Source organism: Eleginops maclovinus, chromosome 13 (assembly GCF_036324505.1).
Source record: "Eleginops maclovinus isolate JMC-PN-2008 ecotype Puerto Natales chromosome 13, JC_Emac_rtc_rv5, whole genome shotgun sequence".
In the NCBI taxonomy this organism is placed as follows: domain Eukaryota; kingdom Metazoa; phylum Chordata; class Actinopteri; order Perciformes; family Eleginopidae; genus Eleginops; species Eleginops maclovinus.
In genome coordinates this window covers 13,528,703-13,551,856 of record NC_086361.1, presented here as the reverse complement: position 1 = coordinate 13,551,856, position 23,154 = coordinate 13,528,703, and the positions used below count along the sequence as shown (strand labels likewise).

The following is a 23,154-nucleotide window of genomic DNA, read 5'->3' as shown; positions in this document are numbered from 1 at the left end:
GATTGGTAATTGTCTAACTTTTTATAAACTCAACGAATTAATATATGTTATGTTTGCAGACTATACATTTTGACATGATTTATAATATTGTTATGTCATGTTAAATTAAGTCGTGAGGTTCATACGCATAGATGCAAGTAGTCTGCCACTTATGTTTACTATGGGATTTCAACCGATCCTAAACATCCAGTTGCAGTGTCACTTCCCTTGAAATGATAGTGTACCAGGTAATCTTTACATTTGTCAAATTAGTTTTATGTGACAGTTTTCCCTTTCTGCTATTCTCTGAAGTACCTAATACAAAAATGCCATAAAGCATATTGCAGCTGACCCTTGGTGAAGGACGAAGCTCTTGCGCTGTAGTTTTGTTGTGTTGTTGCGGTGTAAACATGACATGGTGATGTGGTTTAGGGGAATTTGCACTGTTGTGACTGATGCTGCTGCAGTGGTCTGAGCATCTTAAGTCTATTGTTAGTCGCCAGACAAAGAGGAGTGTGTTTTACTGTGAGTACCTCATGTCTCAGAAGAGCTGCCCCGCACCCAGTATGTTAAATGTACGAGAAAGTGTGGGTGAGATAGTGACTGAATCAGTCAGTACCAGCCTGTTAGCACAGGTCAGTGGTGGTGTCACCATGAATCTTCTCCGTCCCGCTCAGCAGACCACCCCAGATGCAGGAAAACTGTGACTCACACTTAGTCAAAGAAGGGACATTGTGTTTAGTAACTTCAACTGGGCTGATCTTTCAAATGCTTATGAGTGGGAGAAGGCTAAAAACACATTTAATTGAGCTGCTCCCAGACAGCTAATCCCACAAAGTTTATATGTGTCTCTTTATGTCCTTTTTGAAAAGGCAAAAAAGTAGTATTACAGTTCATTTTAAAAGTTGTTGCAATGTGTTGAACATGCATTTTATTTCTTTTAAAATCATTTTCCACACAAGTTGATGGGTACATTGTACAACAATGACTTTAAATGGCATTCATATAAGTTATAAATGAAACACAATGAGAGCAAAGGGGGGTAATACAGTGATGGGAAATCTAGGAGAGGTGTCGGGCCCCAAAAAGGAAGTGAAGGAGAAAGTTAAAAGGAACAGTAAATGCGAAATGGGAACAAAAGACTCGCTTTTAAACTTTAAACTCTTCATACCGACAACAGACAAGTTTCAGTTTCAGACTGGCCGTGTGTTTACATTTGTCCAAGTAACAATAGCTTTCAACGTGTGTGGGTCTCTTTTATCTACCTGACACCCTCATTCTGGGCTTAGATCGGCATTGTTGCTGGAATCACTTGAGCATGTGCTGCAGTTGTGCAACAATCCTGCTGATAATACCTGTTACTCCCTGCAGGCAGTGATGGATGTTTGTTTAAAAATGACTTCACTTACAGAACAGAAGCTTACACTTTGTGGTTTATTCCAAACAATACAAAATAGCCTTTGAGTATGGATTATTGGAGGGCAGGTTATGACATTTAAACCAGGAAGTTCACTGATATTTAAAACATAGTAAAGTCAATGACAATGTTGTAGTTTCACATATTTGGTTGTTGTTGAAGGAAAACCTCAAGATTGTAACTGCAACAATCCCTCTTAAGGAATTAGAATAACTTGTTTTTGTTTTTTAAAAATTAACGTAGGTCTTTGTTTCTCAATTACTCCGTAGCCATAGAGTATTTTTTCAATTTGTCAAAGAGCTATTTCATCTTAAGAGGTGATCCTTTCAAAGGAATACTATTTGCAGCTTCCAAAATATTGACCTTTTCTCAATTTGGATATATTTCACTTTGGCGGGTTGTACTTCATTTAAAACACAAATGTATGTATTGTTGGATAAGTAGAAAGGTGCCTTCTTTTTTTAATCGTTTATACAATAAGTAAAAAGGCAGTCTGCGTGTCACATAAAGATGACGTAAAAAAATTAATTAGATTTGATCATTTTACAGTAAAATATCAAATGGAGTCTATTGTATCATTCTCTAACCTTTGCTGCTTTTGTTTCAAGCTCTACAGAAGGTTATCTGGGGAGCCAACAATGTCAAAACCTGCAGTGAAAAATACTAGTTTGTAGACGGATGGGGGAGGGGAGTCACTTCACAGAGGGAAGTTTTGTACTGGGACACTTCTACATTTCTCATGCAGGCACAATCAGTATGGGGGGAGGGGACGAGCAACTGATGGGAAGAAATGAGACGCCTCAAAAGATTTGTGAGCAAATAGGAGTGAAGGAGCGCGATCTGGATGTGGAGGTGGACTCTGTGTCTAGTGTGGGCGTGTGATTGTAGTGGCTCAGTCATGTGTGCTCAACTGATGATGGATGTTAGATCGGGGTCACAATCACATGGACAGTTCTGCGCTGGAAGACAGTTTATACATGTTCTTACGGAATAAAATATAGGCTATTTTTCCTTCAATGCCTTCATGTTGACTCAGCTTTTAGATTTCTGGTTCAAGTTGAATTGACTCTGCGTGGTAGTCTGATATTTTGTCAAAGGTTTATGGTGGCTTTATCTAGGGAAACTTGTGAAAGTACTAACTGTTCATTCATATTCTGCCTCTTGTGCAAAGTGATGCAAATTAGGATGTAGATAAGAGAGAGGGAACACTGCCTGCTTATTTATACTAGGCAAAGATAACTTGGTACAGGAAACCGACCCAATAGCTCATGAGTTTCCACATTTCACCAGCGTCTTTTACTTTTTAAAGATCAAAAACAGGACGTTTATGATCCCTAAAACTTTAGACAGATTACCTTCATATCTATTCCCACGAATCTAGTGTTGAAGTATAGTATGACCTGTAGGTTGTCAATGTACTTGATGCTTTTGTAGCTGCCAGCCTTTGACAGATTATAACAGGCGTTGATGCATTGCTTCTATTTTCCCACACAGTAATCCTGATGGAAAGCAGGTAGAGTTGAAATAAGGATATGTGCATTAAGGTCAATTTGAATTGTATCTGTAATTGTGCTAATGGTCTACAAAAACTACTTGATCCTATCCAAACACAGCTCAATTTTAGTGGGGGAATGGAGTTGTTTTTGTAGATTGTGCCAGTGGCCTGCTCACAGACTAAACTTAAACAAAGACAAGAAACCCCTGTTTGGCTAAAGGGTAAAAGTTTAAATAAATAGAGCAGGCGATGTAGGCCAAGGTCGAGTCTGTGTGACTTCATATCTTTCATGCTGAGTGGCATTAACTTACAACTCATCTCAACTGTTCTCCACACCTGTGAAAACTAGAGGGCCAAGTATCAACATCAGCCAATCTCAATAGAGACGTGGCGCTGAAGCACAAATAAAAAAAGGCCCTAATAAAACAACAGCTATGCCAGTTGATGCTGACTCCCAGACCAGTGCTGTTTCTCAACAACTTGGACAGCACAGTTGCATGGAGATCAAAGAAACGCTGGTAATATTTCTATGGCTGCCCTGACTGTCGGCACTCTGCTGACTTCCACACTTGGCTCTTTTTCTTTTTGTGTGTTATAAGCAGAACAAAGTCTGGCAGGCAGTGAATATAAAGGTGTAATTTACCATAAACTATTAAGGGAGTACAAGAGGAAAACAGTATGCAGCCTGTTGAAATTGGTTGAGTTAAAAGGTTGTATTAGTCACCATCCTGAGAAGAAAACGACAGTTTTCCTTTCTACTAAGGACAAGACAACTTTGCACAATATGGTCACAGAAAAATCTGAATCATCATATAAGTATTTTTTTGAAGGCTTCTGTTTATGAATGATTAGCTTTACTTTAACCGACCTGACCTGACCTTTCCCACTGTGGAGTCACTATGAGCAGCGGTCAACCATCAGGTAAACTCAACATATGTCAATGTTTAAGCAGTTTTGCATTGAATGTGATTGTTCAAAGTCATAACAAAAGGCAGAATATTGAAAAAGGGTTCATTTGAAACAGGAACTCTGCTATCATAGCCAAAATCAAATTCCCTGAACTGGCTGCAGTCCCTGTTTTAAAAGAGAGGATGTTTATTTTGGTTTTGGTTTTGCTTCATTTTTATAATAACTTATTTCCTCGAATAAAAGAATAGAACAGACATGTCGCCCATTAAATGCTCATCTTGCTTTAAGGGTCAGTTTCAGTAACAATATCAGATTAAAGGATCTATAATTCTTATAACATATTTGATAAACCTATGAAGCTGCTATCATACATTTTAGAGCCACAGCCTGTGTAGTGTTCCCACTCTTGTCTGTATGACTGCAGGGACCCTGTCAGCACATCTGTCCTCTTTCACACCAGGGCCAAAGGGCTTATGGGAACGTGTGTGTGTACTTTTGTCCACATGCCCTGTTCAGTAGAAGAGATTGTGCAGCAGATGTGTCAACATGCCAGTGCTCAGTCATGGTAGCTGTATGTTGAAGCTTTGACCCCAGAACATTTGATCTGTGCCCAAAAGAGGAAGATCCACCTCAGTAATTATCTTTGTCTCTTTATCCTGCAGTCCAAACTCTCAAAGCTGATTTATTCCTCCGACACTGGATTATAATTGATCTGTTGTTACGTGTAGATGATTCAAAATGTATTCATGCCAAAATGCAGATTTTTTTTTCTTCTATATTGTCCTCTTTTCTCTTTTGTTTTTATGTGTACTGTTCAGTAGATAATACACTTGCATGCCAGCCAGACAATCAAATACCATGACAGGTAGAAAGCATCCTTTTCCTCATTCCAGCAGAACTATTTTCGTCATGTAAAGTCACTGCCTTATGGCATTGCCTCGGTTTGCTTTTGTGACTCCCTTACCAGAACATCAGAGCCATTGAGCATGAGTCTGAGTGTGTTCTGTTGTTGTTGCTGCCACTATCTCTAGTCTTTGCGCTTGAGAGGCTGTGCCTCAGGCAGGAAGGAGCTGGTAGACTGCCCCTTAAGGACAAGAAAACAGCAGCTGTCAGTTACAGCTCATCTTTCCCTTCTCCCATTTTCTTGTGCGTTTTTGTTCTTTGTTTCATCTCCATCCTGTTTTGTTTTCCCCCTTCCTTAGTGGAGAAAATGTGAAATTCCTGTCAGGATAGGACACCAATACAACAGTTCAACTTATCTGTCTGATCATCTTTGTCGACTATCTAAAATGCTGTTTTAGATGGCTGCTTAGACCGATCCTACTTCTTCTCGCATTAGAGCTCAGGCATGACTCAATGTTATAAAGCAGAGGGGGAGAAAAACCACTGCAGACAGTGGGGAGTCAGTCTGACAGCAAGAAAGACGGACAAGTAGGGAGGACGGAGGGAGGACTGGGCAGGTTGTGTCCACCTCCATGCTGTGGTCTGGCTGTTATCCATGTGTTGCAATCTAAGCCACCAGAATCAGGAATATTCTGGAAAAGAGGGAAAACTAATGTAGGCATAGATGCCACAAGCAAATGCTATGTATAGAGACAAAAGCCTTTTTATTAGAGCTTTGTGTAAGCTTTAAAAAGATACTTTGATGACACATCTGGGTCACATTCAGAGGCCAGCAGCATGGGAAAATGCACTGCTTTCGAAATGCCTCATCTAAGGCAAGTGAGGTGTTCAAGGCCTCGTCAGTGTCGGAAATCTTCCCTAGCTTTTTGCCAGTGTGTGTCACAGTGCATCTCTGTGCCATACCAAATAAATCTGTGTCTCTACTGGGAAAATGTTTAGTACCGTAAAACCTGTTGGGTAGTGTGTGTGGGCTCTTCAATAAAACCTGTGTGGCCTTTTCTCTGCATGTCTTCAGACAATGCCAGCTATAGTTATAGTGTGATGGAGATGCCTGGTGCCTGCCAGGAGCAGGACAGAGAAGCAACAGTCACGCTCGATGGGGAGCTGCCTCTCTTTGTGCCCCTGACTGTAAAGCCACGGATGATGCTGTGAATCATGTCAGCTGACACAATAAGGGATAAACATAAATCCAGACCCTTACTTAACATGCAGTGAGACTCGGGCATGCACGCACACTCAAGAAAACAATTAATTTTAGTAATTTTATCTAAATTGCACCACATAAGTAATTAGCGCTTATTATAACAAAGTACAAGATGCACACATGATTGCTTTCGGACCGCACGTGTTTGCATCACAGCTGACGTACATCTTCAACCCTTCTCTCTGTTGTTGAGCCGTAGGAGGGGAGGTCCTGTGTTTTGATTAAACTTGTAAGGACTGTTGTGTTTGGCAGAACCATATTGGTGTTTGTGTTTCCAAAGTCCCTGCTTTCATTTTGGTTTACGACCCTGCTTTGAACTACGTCCCCGCTCCCCCACAAGAAGTTTCCAGACATTGTGGGGCAGGAGTGTCTGTGTAGGGACACTCCTTCCATCATCGGTGGGCCCTGTCTAAAAAGCATTTCATGGATGTATATAGACATTATTCTAACCTAGAGTCAACAAGTTTCCTTTTTGGTTTTGCATGTTCATGAACTGTTTGGAAAATTGTTGGATACATAGAAAATCTTTTCTTATAACAAAACGGCTAAAATGTTTGACAAGCACATTTGCTGAAGGATGCAGTCTATTTGCAGCTTTTCATATTGGTAAGATGAACTACAAACAAAGCTGCTATGAAATTCAGAAACGCTTTCACACCTCCATAGATTGTATGTTAAGACTGCTCTGATTCTCAAAAACTCAGTGGATCAGTTGACATTGGTCTAATCTTTCATCTAGAGATAGCGCCTTTAGGAAATTGTATGCTACATGTGATGAATATAGCTGGTCCTTCAGGGACAAACAAACAACTTCCTAAGCCACTACCACCAGGCCACTCCTCGGCAGCATGAACCTTCAAAGAGAGAAAAACAAGCTGGAAATACCTCCATGCTTTATTTCTTTCTCTTGGTCTATGGCTTGAAAGTGAAATGAGATCCTGTCACATGTTACTGAAGGGAATATCTTAACTGGATGCAAATAACCAGTAATTCACATCTGTTTCCTTGATACAATGGGATTTTTCTAAAATTGTGAGATGGAAGTACTATGGGACTTTACATTGTGTTTCTACTAATTGCAATTTACCAAAAATACGGACAGAGACATTATAATTATCTTGCAAACAGTTGGATAGGAAGATTGATACTTCTCTCATTAGCCTGTTAGCCTACTGTAGCTTAGCATAACAACTTGAAACAGTTAATTGCTAGCCCGGTTTGTTTTTGTACATTAAACTAACATGATAATATATTAGCTTAAAGGAGGTTGGTTGATTTTTATTACATGAAGAGTAGGCTAGCTGTTTCCCCCCTGTTTCAAGTGTTATTGCTAAAAACTGTTCCTTTGCACTAGCTTCATAATTTTACCTTAAAGACATAAGAGTAGTATCAATGTTTGCATCTGACTCAAGCAAAAAATCTGTCTGTCCATGCTGGAACATTTTACACATTTTTACTTGAAGTGATTCATAGAGGAAATGGAGAAATGCATTTTTCACAGGTAAATGATGTATATCAATGTGGATTCCCCCTTAAACAGGAAATGGACACTAGAGAGCAGTTGGATAGCAGTGTGCAGTGGAAAATTCCCAGGCCTAGTTTAGAGCCATTGCATGAGCAAAATGAGAGAAGAGGGCGAAGGTTTGGGGTTAGAGGGAGAAGAGAATATGGGCGCTTGGTGGATGTCAGTGGGTTTTGGAGGGAGGAGTTGCTGGTTTTGAGCAGAGATGGCTCGCTGCGAGACTGCTCACTGCAGTTCCTCCTTAATTATAGCTCTGCCACTGGAGGACAAGGCCAGGCTTGCTCTTTGTGTGTAGCACTGAGAAACTCACACAAATTCACACATACAAATGTAATGGACTCAAGTGCATGCTTGAGCAAAGGATTTGTGTCCTTTGAGGAAATCCAAGTTTGTCTACCATTATCAAAGCATGTAGATTGGTTGAAAAGAGTATGATTGCGACTCACGCACATCTAATCTTGTGTAATCTTTCACAAATTACCCACTAAATCTGAGCTCGGATACAGTTTGATATCCTGTGATATTTTCGACCTCTTTCAGTGGTGAATTATTAGTGGAAGTTAATCTTTGAAGGACCATCCTTGTTATCTTCTTATTAGAAGAGCTACAGCTAATTTAGTTACTGGCCTGAAAGACAACATAAAACTCTTGCCTAAGCAAGCTGAGCCATGAGAAAAACATGATGGCTAACACAACAGCAACCTAGCATTGCCTCTGCAAAGGGTTATTTTGGGTGTCCATAATTACAAAGGAGGGACTGAGTTTGCTTCTCGAAAACTCACCCGCAGCAAACATGCGCACCACTGACAACGTTGGTGTGTGTGGTGCTGATTCACATGGCCGCTATAAGTTCAGTACATTGCCAACACATACACTTCTCATCAAGTGAAACTGATCAGATGTTCTTGACTGGGTAGCATGTGATGTTATTTATTTTTACCATTTGATGACCCTGGTCAGAAGTTCACAGCCCTACAGGCAAAAAACTTACTGAACTAAATCCACTGAACATGAAAGCCTGTGCTAACATGGCTATATGGGCTGAGTAAAAGTGCACAGTATGGACTCTTGTGTCATTTAGCCTGTGGACACTAGTGTACCTGTATGTGGTGGTGGTGGTGTTGTTGTTTTTTTTGTGTTTTCTTTTTGGTCATAGGGACCTTTTCGATTCCCAGTTTTCCCTTAACTTGGGCAGGGTAAAAAATAGTCAAGCTGGGCACGAACTACATGTGTGTAACAAACATGATTACATACAATGCTGCATTTCCATACTGAAAACATGTGCCTTTAGCATTCAAAGGCATGGATATGTGTCACATTTTAGTATATGTTGGACTGTGTTTTTCCTTGAGATAGTCTGATCCAATCTGCTGAAAGGGAGTAGGCTGTTTCTTTAGGGATGTTTACTCCTCTGGTATCCCCTTGTGGCCATACTATACTGACAAAAAAGAGGTTTGTGTTTTGGAGTTAGAGCTTGTGCATTATAGCACATTCGATGTATGTTGACTAGTTTGACTGTATTTGGTTTGGGTGGGTGATCAAAGAGTTAAAGGAACAATTAGATCTGGCTAAAAGGCTGAGAGCCTTATATAGGTCATGAGGCTAAAACAAAGAGACAAGCTGTCATGCACCCTCCCCAGACTGGCAATTGTTTGGCCATAACACACACTGGTGTGATTTGATTGGCTAGAATGGAGCCAGAAGTATTTATGATTGGCTATCACAAATCACCAGAGCCAAAAGAAGCTATTGAAAACTCATATGACATCAAAGTAAATCACTAAGAGGATCTAAAGCACGTGTCTTGTCTATGGTTTGTCCATTTGGTTATTGATTCGGCAATTATCTTTTGTTCACTTGATATTGGGAGGGGATATCTTGCTTTGTCTCTTAGTAATCATCAGAATACTGATGCAAAAAAAGTGCAGTTTTTACTGAGGCAGCTATTTCATACACTTGAGTGATACATATTTGATGGTAAAGGGTTAGCTCACCATTTGGACATTAAAGAAAATGTTGCAAAAGAGTTTGCTGATAACAGTTTATAAGATGTTCCTACAAAACCTACTTATGAGTCTTAATGGTGTTGCAAAAAGGTCAAGTGATGCCCCCTGTTGCATATCTTTTAGTTATAGTCACATGAAGGCTGACCTTTCTGCTTTGCTTGACAATGAGCCTGTTTTGGATGACTGTATAATGGAGCACTCAGCATGAAAACATTCAACTTCAATTAAGTTTCACGAACTAAGATTGAACCCCAGAGCCTGGCCCTTTTCTATAATGTACCATCTTATGAGCTCCTGAACTGACTCACAGATGTCTGGCAGCAATAGACGGACACACCGTGAGAAGATGCTGCCCCCTCTCCCACCCACCTGCCCCCCTTTCTGCAGACAAGTGGGCCATGAGACGGTGGTTAAATCAGGCCAACTCAGCAGTTCAGGATGGGAGAGGAAGGAAAAGAATGGAGGAGGGGAGGAATGAGCCCTGACTCTTGTCCTGATATGAATTGTGTCCCAGAGAGTGGCCAAAACAATGGACACTGACAGCTCATGTGGAAATACTCTCTCTCTCTCTCTGTGTGTGTGTGTGTGTGTGTGTGTGTGTGTGTGTGTGTGTGTGTGTGTGTGTGTGTGTGTGTGTGTGTGTGTGTGTGTGTGTGTGTGTGTGTGTGTGTGTGTGTGTGTGTGTGTGTGTGTGTGTGTGTGTGTGTGTGTGTGTGTGTGTGTGTGTGTGTGTGTGTGTGTGTCAGAGAAGAAGAGAGATAAGTGATTTGGCTGCAGAGACTGGATGAAGTAAAACAAAATGGAGTCAGTGGAGCAAAGCATGGAGCAGGAAGAACCAAGGATATGTGTCACCACACACAGGAAGTGTTCTGTTTTGTTGTGTAAGAGAGGGTGTTGGTGTTTCAGGTGCAGGGGAGTATGGGAGGCCTGTCCAAGCTTGCAGTGCATTTACCCAATCACAGCCGGGGAATGGGGGCCTCACCTGGAGGCCAGGAAGGGGCTTTTCATTGAACCATGTTCATGACTGAATAAAGGTCAACGGGTGCTTGCGTTAATGGCAGAATCAACCACATACCGGTGGTAAGCTCATGCTGAATCCCCTTCAAAGAATTAACAATGGTTCAACAACAAAAGTGGACATGAAGTCCATATTCAGCCAATACCATAATAGTGATTTGTTGCACCATAAAGGACACACATTTCTGCCAGAGCTTCTTCATAGAGGTGTGTGTGTGTGTGTGTGTGTGTGTGTGTGTGTGTGTGTGTGTGTGTGTGTGTGTGTGTGTGTGTGTGTGTGTGTGTGTGTGTGTGTGTGTGTGTGTGTGTGTGTGTGTGTGTGTGTGTGTGTGTGTGTGTGTGTGTGTGTGTGTGTGTGTGTGTGTGTGTGTGTGTGTGTGTGTGTGTGTGTGTGTGTGTGTGTGTGTGTGTGTGTGTGTGTGTGTGTGTGTGTGTGTGTGTGTGTCTGCTTAGATAAGGATAAAAAAAATGATCTCATTCAGCTTTGGAGATAACATTTTTTCTGGCCACTTATAAATCGAGTAGCACTGTGATGGATTATTTTTCTTGCCCACAGTGTGAATGAGATTAGTGTCTCTAGGGGATGCCTCATAACAGAGGATCTATTTTCCTGTGGGTTGATGTAAGATCTTCTCAGCAAGACGTATTCTGTGAGACAGAGGATCTCGCACTTTCTCAGTTTCTCGATTTCCCTCAAGGCTGTAGTTTCCCACAAATAAAATATAGCTCCGGGGCTGTATTATGGAATTCCACTTTTTCCACCTGTTGACAGAAGGAAATTAGGCAATTTTCAAGTATGCATGTGTTTTCACTTCTTGGTTGTCTCTTTTCCTTACCTGTCTTCTTACATGTCACATCCTCAAATGTTTTGGTGTCCACACTTAATATGTTAGAGGCAGTGCAAGAGCCAGACAGCCTGTAATCCTCCGATAGTCTGCTTGTTGTGTGTCACCTGCAGCCAATAAAGATAAAACACAGACTTGAACTCAGGTCAGCGCCAATAGCTGGAGGCGGATGAAGTCGGAGGGTACAAACTGGAACAGTAGTACAGATCTTTCTGAGTTTATATGTGACTTTGAAAAAATTAGATCTGACCTGGGTCTCATTAGCTTTGAAGTAAAGGAGGTTTGTTTTATTGTTCAGTTTGTTTGTGTTTCAGCAGGATTACAAGAAAAACGACAGGCTAATTTTCTTAGATTTTTTTGGAAGTGTGTGTAGCATGGGCCAACAAAGAACCCATTAAATGTTGGAGCAGATGTAATCATTTCAGTTCCGGGGAGGCCTCTTGCCATTAGTATACATGTATTGTTAAGGTACACAATCCAGACAAAAAGATGACCTGGTGAATAGCCAGATCCGTTCCTATATTGTGCTTCCAAAAAATTCCCCATGTTAGCTAAATAAACCAACAAGGATGTGTTGTTATTATAAGCCTCAGTGGTTTAGTTAAATTCTGTTGGTTTATACGTAAGAGGAAGTTTTTCAGTCAACACACTCATTCACTGCAACCACTGCATTCTCTCTTAATGTGGGTTTATTATTTTTAGCTCTCGCTCATTGCAATTTTCCAAACATGTTTGCCCCTATTTTACTCACATGAACAATTTTAACACATGCTGGTTGAGTTTATTCATGTTCTTAATTATCAAACCATCTTGCCAGGCTCTTGCAAATGAACCATATTCCCTTTTTTCCACACTCCTGATGAAGTGAGCCCACATGGATAATACTGTCAAAGAACTCATAAACATGGTGTTATTCATTAGAAAATGTGAAGCAAATGCAATTGAGAGAAAACCTTTTCTGCCTTGGGGGGGTCATTAAACATTATTTGATGGTCAAAGAGGCTGATGGCTACTTAGCTTGTGTTTTGGTATTGAGTGCTGGAGATTAAAAGAGTTAATACTGGAATTACTATGTTAGTTCTCTGTCAGGCTTTAGGAAAGGGGAATATAAATTCAAAGATTAGATGTCAGATAACTGTATCTCGTGTTTTCTCATATTGTAGACTCATTCAGATGTGTGTCCCTCTCTCTCTCTCTCTCTCTCACTCACTCACACACACTCATGTGGACTCTCACACAAACAGAAGGCCAGACAGGTGGCAACAACACAAGTCTGCTGCTGAACCTTGTGTCATGGTAGCATTGCCAAAATCTATTTCCCCCGATCCCTTCTCAGCCAAAATACTTGTAAAATATATTATTTATAACATGATTACAGGAGTATGTTTTTAATGTCTTCATTGTCTTCACTTTGTCCACAGTGTATATCCCAGTCTATCTTTTCTATAGGGTAAAAAGTCTTAAGATTTCCATTAAGTTGTGTTCTCCACACTGACACGTATTATTTATACCTTCACATGAGTTAGTAAGCAGTGAAGGCTCGGGCGGTACCTGTGGGCCAGATGGCGGTGGAGACTTTGTGCAGCTAAAATCAACAGCATGTGTTTTCTTGGTTGGAAACATGCATATGATCAGCAGATTAAAACCAGAAGCAGTAGTTGGTTATAGAGAAAGCGAAAGAGGAGGCAGGAAAGTTAGTGAAGCCCCCCCCCCCCCCCAACAGCACTTTTTTCTCTTAAGGGGGGCAACACTTGACGGAGTTGAGATTGTTCCTTTTGAAAGGTTGGAGGAATGCAAGACCTGTCTACTTCATCGCTCTCCTCTTCCTCCTTCTTTGATCTTTGATGTTCCTCCCTCCCTTCCTCTGCTACACGTCACCCCCACCCCCACACACACACACACAGACACAGGTTAATCTCCTTATGTACGCACACGCACTCTCACACTCCCCTCTCTTAAAATACCTTCTTGGTCTTAACCTCTATTCCTTGTGATTTGGCCCCACATTTGCGTGTGTTTTAGCAGTGTGTGTGTGTGTGTGTGTGTGTGTGTGTGTGATGGGGGTGGGTGATACCTGCAGCGAATCTTAAACCTGTGACTCCCTCCCCACCCCAACCAACCACACAGGCCTAGCCAGAGCGGAGCAGACAGGGCAGCTCCATTTAACGTGTCCCAGATGTGCAGCCCGGCCTCTGTGTGCTGCGGTAGTGAAATGAGTGCAGAGAGTGAAGGAATGGAGGGGGTGCGTGCTAAGTGCTACCCAGCATATATGTGCATGCAGAAGTCTAAGAGCTTTGTTTTTATCGGGACGAAAACTTGTGTTTTGCTTATTCTCTTGCAGACAGTTTGGCTTTACTTTCACTTGACGGTTGTTTGTTTTATCTAATCCCTCTTTTTTTTCAGCTTATTTTATCTGCAGAAAGCATGAAGCAATCCATGTGCACATTCAGAGGATTGTGTTTCTGTGAAGTCTGTTCTTGTAGCATGACAATCCAGATTCAAAGCTCTTTTTTCTGCCATCTCTTTTTAGGATAGAGAATATTTAAGGAGTTTGCATAAAGTGATGCAACTCATGCTTGTGTGTATGCAGAATATCCTTTACTTAAAAGTAGTAATACCACAATGTGACTATATACTTATACCTAAGAGTCCTGCATTCAAAAATATATTAAAGTGGAATAAAGTTACAAAAATAAAGTAGGCAACCCAATCCAAAGTAAGTGTATGAACATTAAAGTACTCATGATGCAGAATGGCTTCGTTTTACATGTTTTTGTTTTATTTTTCTGTTACATAAGCAAAGCATTAAGTTTAACTGTCAGCAGCCAATGAAGAAGGAACTAGCAAAGAAATATTAAAACACAAAGACCCTCAAAATGAAATGTATGAATTATTTTCTACCACTGCCTCATATTTTCTATGACCTAGCATAACACAGCATGCACATGATCACATAAACTTCCAGTAAGTTCAGTGCAGCTGTCCATAATAACCACGTACGTTTATCGAGCTTCTCCAAATTCCACCCAGGCCCTGCCTCAACCACCGCTGCAAGAATGTAAAATATGTTTTCATGTTATAAAAAAAGTTCTTCTTCATTCTGTCTGGAATCTTTTTCCATGTTAGTGTTAGCTGAAAGTCTTGGCAGCTTCAGCCCCTAAACACACAGATAGACTTCCCGGCCGTCTCCAACGGGGGAAGAGGAGAAACATCCAAGAATAGTGATTGTTTTGGTTCATTCCTCATACTTATATGTGTATGTCTCATTGGAAATGGCTCCGTTGTTCACTTTATACTGACACAAATGGAAACTTGACCTGGAAACTCAAACGTTAGAGGCGTCATGCTAGTTTTAGTTTTTTCTGCATCATTTAAATGGTAAAGGAATGCACTGGAGTGTCATGAAAACCCACGCTATCATGCGCTCTGTATTTCATTAAATCTATCTTTTCTAATGCAAAAAAATAAATGCAAATTAGGGTATAAGTGGGGGACGTTTCAGTGGACAAACAAGCATACTGCACTGAATTGTACTGGACTGACTCGTTTTGGCTTTGCTCTGTCATGTGCTGTTTCATCCCGTTCTACTTCATGCCATTTCCTGGTGGTTTCAAAAAGGGAGGGAGGGAGGGAGGGAGGGAGGGAGGGAGGGAGGGAGGGAGGGAGGGAGGGAGGGAGGGAGGGAGGGAGGGAGGGAGGGAGGGAGGGAGTGTGTGTGTGTGTGTGTGTGTGTGTGTGTGTGTGTGTGTGTGTGTGTGTGTGTGTGTGTGTGTGTGTGTGTGTGTGTGTGTGTGTGTGTGTGTGTGTGTGTGTGTGTGTGTGTGTGTGTGTGTGTGTGTGTGTGTGTGTGTGTGTGTGTGTGTGTGTGTGTGTGTGTGTGTGTGTGTGTGTGTGTGTGTGTGTACTGAAGCCCACTGCCACAGCATCCAGTGACCTAATGCAAAAGGCAGCAGGGTCTAGCACTATTCGCCATTCTCTCAGTGTGCCTCATCTCCCCCCTCCTCTCTCTCCTGTCACTAAGCACTTTGTCACGCTTGGTTGAAAACCATGATGAGGGCTGGGGGGTTGTTGGGGTGCAGGAATGTCACTTGCATAGATGAACTGTATCTGGATAATCTCAAGTCATGGGCTGTAGTCTATCATATAGAAGTGAGCTAATATATCGTGGCTGTACTGTATTAAAAAAAAAGTTGTATTTCCAAAAATGTCAACTTTTCATTTAGAACAGCCCTGTTTTCTGATAATCCAATGTCTTTTTCAATTATTCATTTATTTGGGTAGATGTAAATGCAATATAACATTCATAACTTTGTTGTAATGACTGTATATTCACCTGAAACTAATAATCACAGTGTTTGCCATGTAGCAGTGTCATGTTTTATGGTAGCCTTAAAAGGACAAACCAGACACTGGCTTTAGATAACGCCTTTCTTGTTTTTAAGCTACCTTAATACCACCGCTTATAAAGGCAAGACCAGTTTTCAGTTGGTCACAATCTGCAATCTTGCTGCTAGATGCAACTCTCACATCTATACAGACAAAAAGAAGACACAACAGCAGGCAAGCAGTTATGGAAAAAGCTACCCTGGCTCTGTCCACAGTGCCTATAGTACCTCTATAACCTCTATAAAGCAGTGGTATAAAGCAATGCAGTCTTCCTGGCATGTTGTAGTTGGGTCTTTGAAGCAGTCTGAAAGGATCTTGTGTTCGTAAGTTGCTCAGCGAGTCAAAATATCATTACCAGGGGGTCACATGCTAAGTTGTTGATGTTGTCGCCTTTACCCCAAGTCTCATATGCACATAACAATGCACATAAAAGGCTTTCCATTGATAAAGTTTAGTTTTAGTTGTGGTTGTTGTTGTTCTCTGACGTAACTCAGACGATCAGAGCAGAAAATGGGAGCTTTTTATAAAAAAGGATACAGCATGTACTACATTTACTGCCCACCAAGCACAAAGATTTCCATTCATATAGATGAACATGTTCATACGCCGTTACACGCAGGGACTGAATTTACACATGCTATTACTGTACACATAACACTGGGAAATCATGAGAACCTATTATAAATTCAGTCACCAGTTCCAACACACAAAAGTAGTCAACATAGCGTGCCAACTTTCACAAAGCCCTGTGTGAAATATCACACATGAGGCTGGCCCCAACACCTCCTCACATATTATTAGTCTGAACTTCTGTTGGTGATTGCTTTACCTCTGAGTGGAACTAAAAACATGAAAGTCATGTTGTGACTCACTTGTGAAAAGTCAGGAGCTAATGGCTTTACATCGGTCCTTTTACAGAGCAGCATTTAAAAATACTCATCACACAATGTCCCTGTTGTTTTAATTTCCTCATTCCATTTGTATGTTACGCGCTACTTAATGCACAGCCAAAGCATGAGAAGAATTTGAAACCCTTTGTCAAAATAAAAGTCTGTTTTTCTTTCGGTTCATTTCCATCTTCTCTTCAGTCTCTGTTTACAGTCGAGTCAGGAGGGAGGGAGTGTAAGGAGACCTGCCAGGAACAAGTGTGCGCAGAGGCCCTCATGGCTTATCATAAAACTCTTTAGATTCCTGTCTTTAATGGGAGATGGTGGAAAAGCAGTAGGACTTTAAAGGGCCTTCTCTTCACAGCTTTGGTTAACTAGAGGTGGGCTGCTGTGGAACAAAGGCTATTTTCCCTCTTTTTCCAGGAACAGCATGAGGCCGTCAAGCGGTGGTTACTGAGAGCCAGATGCAAAGTTGGCTGCTAATTGGTCTTTTTCCCCCTTAAAGGCTGTATTACACCTAAATATTTTGAGTTAACATTATCAGTTAATTCCTATAAAGCACCAATATGCCAGTGATGGGTCCTATTACTCAAACAGAATCAATACAAGCTTTAAATAGTCAGATGCTTTCGGTTAAAAGCAGCCAATGCTTGTCTTGAGAAGTCATGCAGATCTTCAACCTGTTTAGAGATATCTCCATTCCCCAACCACACTTTCCAACACATTCCTCGAGTGTCACATGCAGACTCATGCACACGGCCACACACGTCAGCAGAATGTAGGAGACACCCAGAAGCCGTCTTTCCACCTCTGACCTCTCTCCCCTGACATTGTGTGGGAATTTAAGCATCATATGGTTTTTAGCACCCGTGTTCTTAAGGTAAACTCCTTTTAGGATTAATCCATGCCAGTATTGAACGACAAAGTTACTGTTTGCTCTGCCGAAAAACATGGCGAGTTTTAAAAAAATTCCACTGTCAGATTTTGACCTTCTTTCTTTATCCACCCAGCTGTGTCAGAGCTCTCGTATTACCCTTACTGATGCTCTTTACGACAGATGTTAAATGTTGTTTAAGTGAATGAATGGTTTTCCATGCCTGTCAGCATTTATCCTGACAGGGATTAGCTGTATTAGATCTGGTGGAATTCCCTGAAGTTTAAAACAAGCTAAAGTTTAGGGTAAATGCAAACAGCTGGAGTGTGCATTCATGCTCGGGGGGTCCTTAGATTGTGCATACATTGTAATTTTATACCCTAATTGGTAAATTACATTTGATGACGAATGACTTTTGGGAAATATTGAGTAGCAGCTAAAGCTTTTCGGACGGGCTTTGATCTGAGGTGATGTTTAGCCTGCAGATGCCTGGCACTGGCCGATGGTCTTTGATGAACGGGTTCACATTGGTTTACCCATCATGCTTCAGTGTAGCAGGGATTATGTTTGTCAAGAGTTGTAATGATAACCTTTGTGTGATCAGCTGGAATGTGCTCACATAGTTTGTGTGTGTGTGTGTGTGTGTGTGTGTGTCTTCATCCTTACTTAGATTCTTTGAAATACTCAGTGACCTTTTACAAGATTGGACTGTTATTTAAAAAGTATTTTTTGACCTGTAATTCAAAGAGCAGTGTCATTTTCTGGCATTATTCTAGACTGCAATCCCGTTTAGTTTAAACTACACAGTACGGTAGTGAAAGCACTTGCAAGTTTACTATGAAACATTCCCATAACAGAATATAATGTTTGGCTTTGCAGTAAAAAAACATTTCAGTTTGATGAGTCCTTAATATAATAACCCTGCAGACAGGCATGGAAAGGCTTTGCTGCCACAGTCTGCTCCTATGACTCGACATCTGAATTTGTTTGTCATCTCCAAATTATGCAATCCCATTATGCTGCAGTGTTTTGACTCAACCGGTTAAGTTACTGCAGCAGTCATGGTGGTGATGGAAGGCACAGTGCAGTTTAGGGCTTCAACAAACAGTGATTGTTATGATCGATCAATCTGATTATTATTCATTACAATTTTTCAGAGCCCAAGGTGAGAAAATATTACATTTATTGCCATTAAGGACAAAGCAAAGCAACTGATTTTCACTTTTGACAAGCTGGGACACAGAATTTGTTTCATTGTTCATTTTTTTTGAATCCATGATGATCAATCAACAAAATAGATGGAGATCATTTTCTGTTGATGGACTTTAGTTGGATTTTAATACATTTTTTTTCTTCAATCTTCATAGAGGGTTCAAATGTGGTGTTTTTGATTTTCTGAAACATAAATTGACTTCAGGGTTTGCTGCATGTGAGCATTTGAACTTGCAGTGTACCTGGCTCACCTACATGTTGTTGTAGTTTATGACTTCCTTACTTATACTTCCTTTGCTCATTCTTCCAGGAACAATGTGACATTTTTTGTATGCAGCTGGGAACCTGAAGTGTGATACCTTCATTTACTTTTTAGTTGGGTAAACCACTAACTAAACACAGCCGACAACTGTGTGATCCTTTCAGTTGGTCACACCGGGCTTGTGGTACTTTTCTGCTCGTTATGCTTCCCTTTTTGACTTGCTGGTTTTATTATTGTAAACAAATAAGGATGACCGATGTGTGTTTTGATCTTTTATTGTTGTGGCTTACATAATAAAATAATGGACACCAGTGGGACAGAATTTAGACACAGACTCTTGTCAAATGAAGCTCTCCCAGTGAATTGTGATCAGTGTTATCAGATGTAACCCCTGCTTAGCTTTACTTCAATCGTTCCTCCTCAACTATTACCCCGGGATGTGTCAAACACACCACGTCTTTGTATCTGTAAGTTTCTTTAAACAAATTACGTGTACTTATGGGATTTTGCTGAGCAGCTGTGAGACATTACAAAGAGAAAGCATAATTATAGTTGTACACTTAGGATTTCTGACTGAATGCTCATCTGTCCTACTAGATGTACCGGTGATGTGGTGTGCTGTGTGGTTTAAGTCTGAAGTGAGGGTGTGGAGCGAGCAGGGTGTTGCACCATAGACCTATAATGAGACTCTGCAGCGGATCCCTCGTATATGGTTCTCATCAGGGAGACTTGCACTTGTGGCAGAAATTCCAGGCCTGTAGCACATACTTTATCTGGGTTTAATCAAATCAGCTTCTGCCATGACATGCCCAGAAAACTAAGAATACAATCCACTTGTAGTTTGATATTCAGGAGCAGAAAAAAAGGTTCATTTAAAAGCATGGAAAGTTGATAAGATAAAACCTTTACTGTATTTGTCTAAACATAGTTTGGGCTAGGCAGTTAAACTCCAGTCTGTGAGCACTTAAAGGCATAATTTCATGCCGTGCCAAAAGACGTCAATCAACAATGTCTCTAACACTCATTTATCACTCTTATTTTCCCCACTTTAATCAATACCAATTCCCCATGTGTAGAGTGGTTCGTCACACCCACAAAAGCTGCTTCTTCACTCCTGATGGTGAGGGCAGTTTGCACCAGATTTCAAACTATTTTCTCTTTGTATTTCTGAAGCTGTAGTAAATCATGCTGCTTAGTCAACATTCAGCTCTAGAGAAGCAAATGGAGGAAGAAAATGTGTATTAATGATGAGTCAGCTTTGCATAGGTAGGGAATTGTATGGCTGGTGTCCCAGGCTGCTCTGAGGCAGAGGGGTGGACTGGCCAGTTGGCTCTGCTCAGAGACTCCACATTTGTTTCAGTTTTCACTCCTTCCACATTGTACTTTGAACACAGCGCCAAAAATGTATTGCTCAACCATAACAATTTTAGAAAGCAGGTGTCCAAAACAGTAGGGCAAGGATGACTCATCACGGCTGTTGCCATGGAAATGCAGGAGCCGATGATCCCGCCTGGGGAGCTTCACTTCCTGTCACATCAGGCTTTGCTGTGTCCAGATTTCCTGTCTGTCTGAGAAGAAGAGATTACAGAGCAAACAAGTTATTCTTTTTTTCCATCTGGGGCCACATTGTGTATCATTTCTCACACTGTGTTTTATCAGAACAATACATCAATTCATACTTTCATGCTTCTTTGTTTTTCACCTCAGTGTTTTGCAGAGCCTCAATCCTGCTTTCCTTATTTTATCTAAAACAAGTACATGTTTGGCAGTGGCTATATTGTTGTGACGAAGCCAGTCCTCTGTGAGGGTTTTGTTGTTTTATTGATTGCTCTAAATCTATGGTTGGAAACCAGAGAGTCTTTTGTATCCTTTGTGGTGTCTTACTATTTGAGGTGGTGAATGAATGTGGACTTTTTGTATCTTTTGTGTTCCATGTTTGTTCTGAGGACAGTACATGCATGTGCCTGTGTAGAAAAATGCACTGTGAGTATCCCTACAGCTGCTGCCTGGTAGCAGAAGGGTGGATCACCTCTGTCAGCACAGAGAGGAATGCTCTGCACACTCAGCGTTTTATACGAACATGCACACTGAGAGAGAAGGAAAAAGTCCCAGTATTAGCTGTATGTGAATCGAGTCGCCCACATTTTAATCTTTCATCGATACTAGGTCGGACTCTTTGTAAAGTATTTGCTTTATTCTTAATTCAGTTGTAGAATAAACCAGCAAGCACTCTGGCCAGGATTAGAGCTTCAGTTATAAAAATGTTAATTTTGCACAATGGATTTACAATCTGTTTACATTTATAGCAGGTCTTTGTCAGGCTTTTATGTTTGCACACTCCTGTGCATAGATTGATTTTGAAAGTTGTTCAATTTGTAAGGCTGGTGATTGGATTTAAAGATGAATTTAAAGACTCATGATCAGGTTTAGTAGTTTGAGGATGGAAACTTCACAGATCCTGCTCTCTCAATTTTTTTGTGGTGTAATGTTTGTCGTTTTCCTTGATGTCTTAACAATTGGGGACAAATAATTAATTGTGTTTATTGTGTGTTGCCTGCAGATTACCAAAAATGAACCCTCACATTGTACCTGTTCTGTCTCTCCTTTATGTCTTACAGAAGAAATCGACTATGCCAACTATGGTACCAACACTTTAACCCGTAGGAAGAAAGCAGTGGTTGCACTGCGCAACAATGACATCAACCGCAAGCGACCACACATCCGCATTGGCATGCCGCAGGACTTCCGGCCCGTGTCCTCCATCATTGATGTGGACATCCTACCTGAGTCTCACCGGCGTGTCCGACTGTATCGCCACGGCTCGGACAAACCCCTGGGCTTTTACATCAGAGATGGAACCAGCGTCCGGGTGACTCCACACGGGCTCGAGAAAGTCCCCGGCATCTTCATATCTCGGCTGGTGCCCGGAGGGTTAGCGGAGAGCACCGGGCTGCTGGCGGTCAATGACGAGGTGCTGGAGGTGAACGGCATTGAGGTGACGGGAAAGTCCTTAGATCAGGTAACAGATATGATGATCGCCAACAGCCACAACCTGATTGTTACAGTCAAGCCGGTGAACCAGCGGAATAATGTGGTTCGCAGCAGCAGGATCTCGGGGAGTTCAGGCCAGTCGTCAGACAGCAGTGGATCAACCGGTTACCCGAGTTTGTCAGTGGCCTCAGCGGGGTTGATTTCCTCTGGAGCACATGGGTACCAGGACGACCTGGAGAGTGATGAAGAGACGGATATTGTCATTGAGAACAGCATCAAAAGGCCGTCTCAAAGGTCCAATGCTTCGCTGGCGTCCAGCGTGTCTCGCTCACATCAGCAGACACCAACGACAGCTTTGGGCCCAGCGGCACCTCCGAGCCCCCCCACACGTCCTTCATCAGTGGTCTCAACTGCCTCCTTCCACTCGCAGCCAAGCCTCAACGGAGGGTCGCAGCACCACCACCATAACCTCCACCACCAAAGCAGCCTCAGCTACCAGCTCCACAGAGACCTGAGCCTTCACCACAACCCGCACCAGCAGGCCCAGCTCCGTCACCACCAAATACAGCCTGTGCATCACAGCAGCAACCCAGCCCTCCGCCACAGCAACGGCAGCCTGCACAAAATACTCAGCTCCCTGAAAACAGACCCACGACACAGTCTCGCACTGCCCAGGGGCGGAGTGGAGGAGGACGGCACCGTCATTACCCTATAATACTTATAAATAAACACACAGACAGAAACATCCCAACTGCTCAGAGACTTAAACTGGAACACCAGGCCGGAAAAATATGAGCATGAGTGTGTTTTATCGGATACTCATTTTGTAACTTCTGTTTGTTTTTACGACATAATTGATAATTGGATGTTACTTGCCAGGAAACAAGGAAAATGTATTGTATATATTTCCTGTATTTTTTAAAAGTTGTCTTTGTCTTACATCAAAACATTTGTACGTATGTGTGTCAGAAGCATCAGAACAAATAACTGTTTTTAGGCGAGTCCACTGTATAGTAGAGTTCTGAATGTGCCTACAGCCTAATATCTTTTATTGAGATCCTTTTCATTCTTATTACTGGGACCAACATGGGGTTGCTTATGGATGTTTTTAAAGAGTAAATCTATATTTCTTATATTCTGATAAGTGCTGTTTAGATTATGATTTTTTTATAGTTCTTTTATGCATTGATGATTGTGATCAAATCCTTGTTTCTGTTCCAATAAATTATTCTAAGTCTGATCAAA

The 23,154-nt window shown here is 41.5% G+C and overlaps 1 protein-coding gene across 2 annotated transcripts in view; it reads left to right on the top strand.

Moving 5' to 3' along the window:
* pard6gb (par-6 family cell polarity regulator gamma b) overlaps nt 1–23,154 on the top strand; it is a 30,104-nt gene extending 6,950 nt beyond the window's left edge. For both annotated transcript variants that reach the window (XM_063898861.1, XM_063898860.1), the window contains one exon: nt 21,537–23,154. In XM_063898861.1, coding sequence (XP_063754931.1) covers nt 21,537–22,624 — 1,088 coding nt within the window. In that variant the 3' untranslated portion in view covers nt 22,625–23,154. The remainder of the gene's footprint in view (nt 1–21,536) is intronic.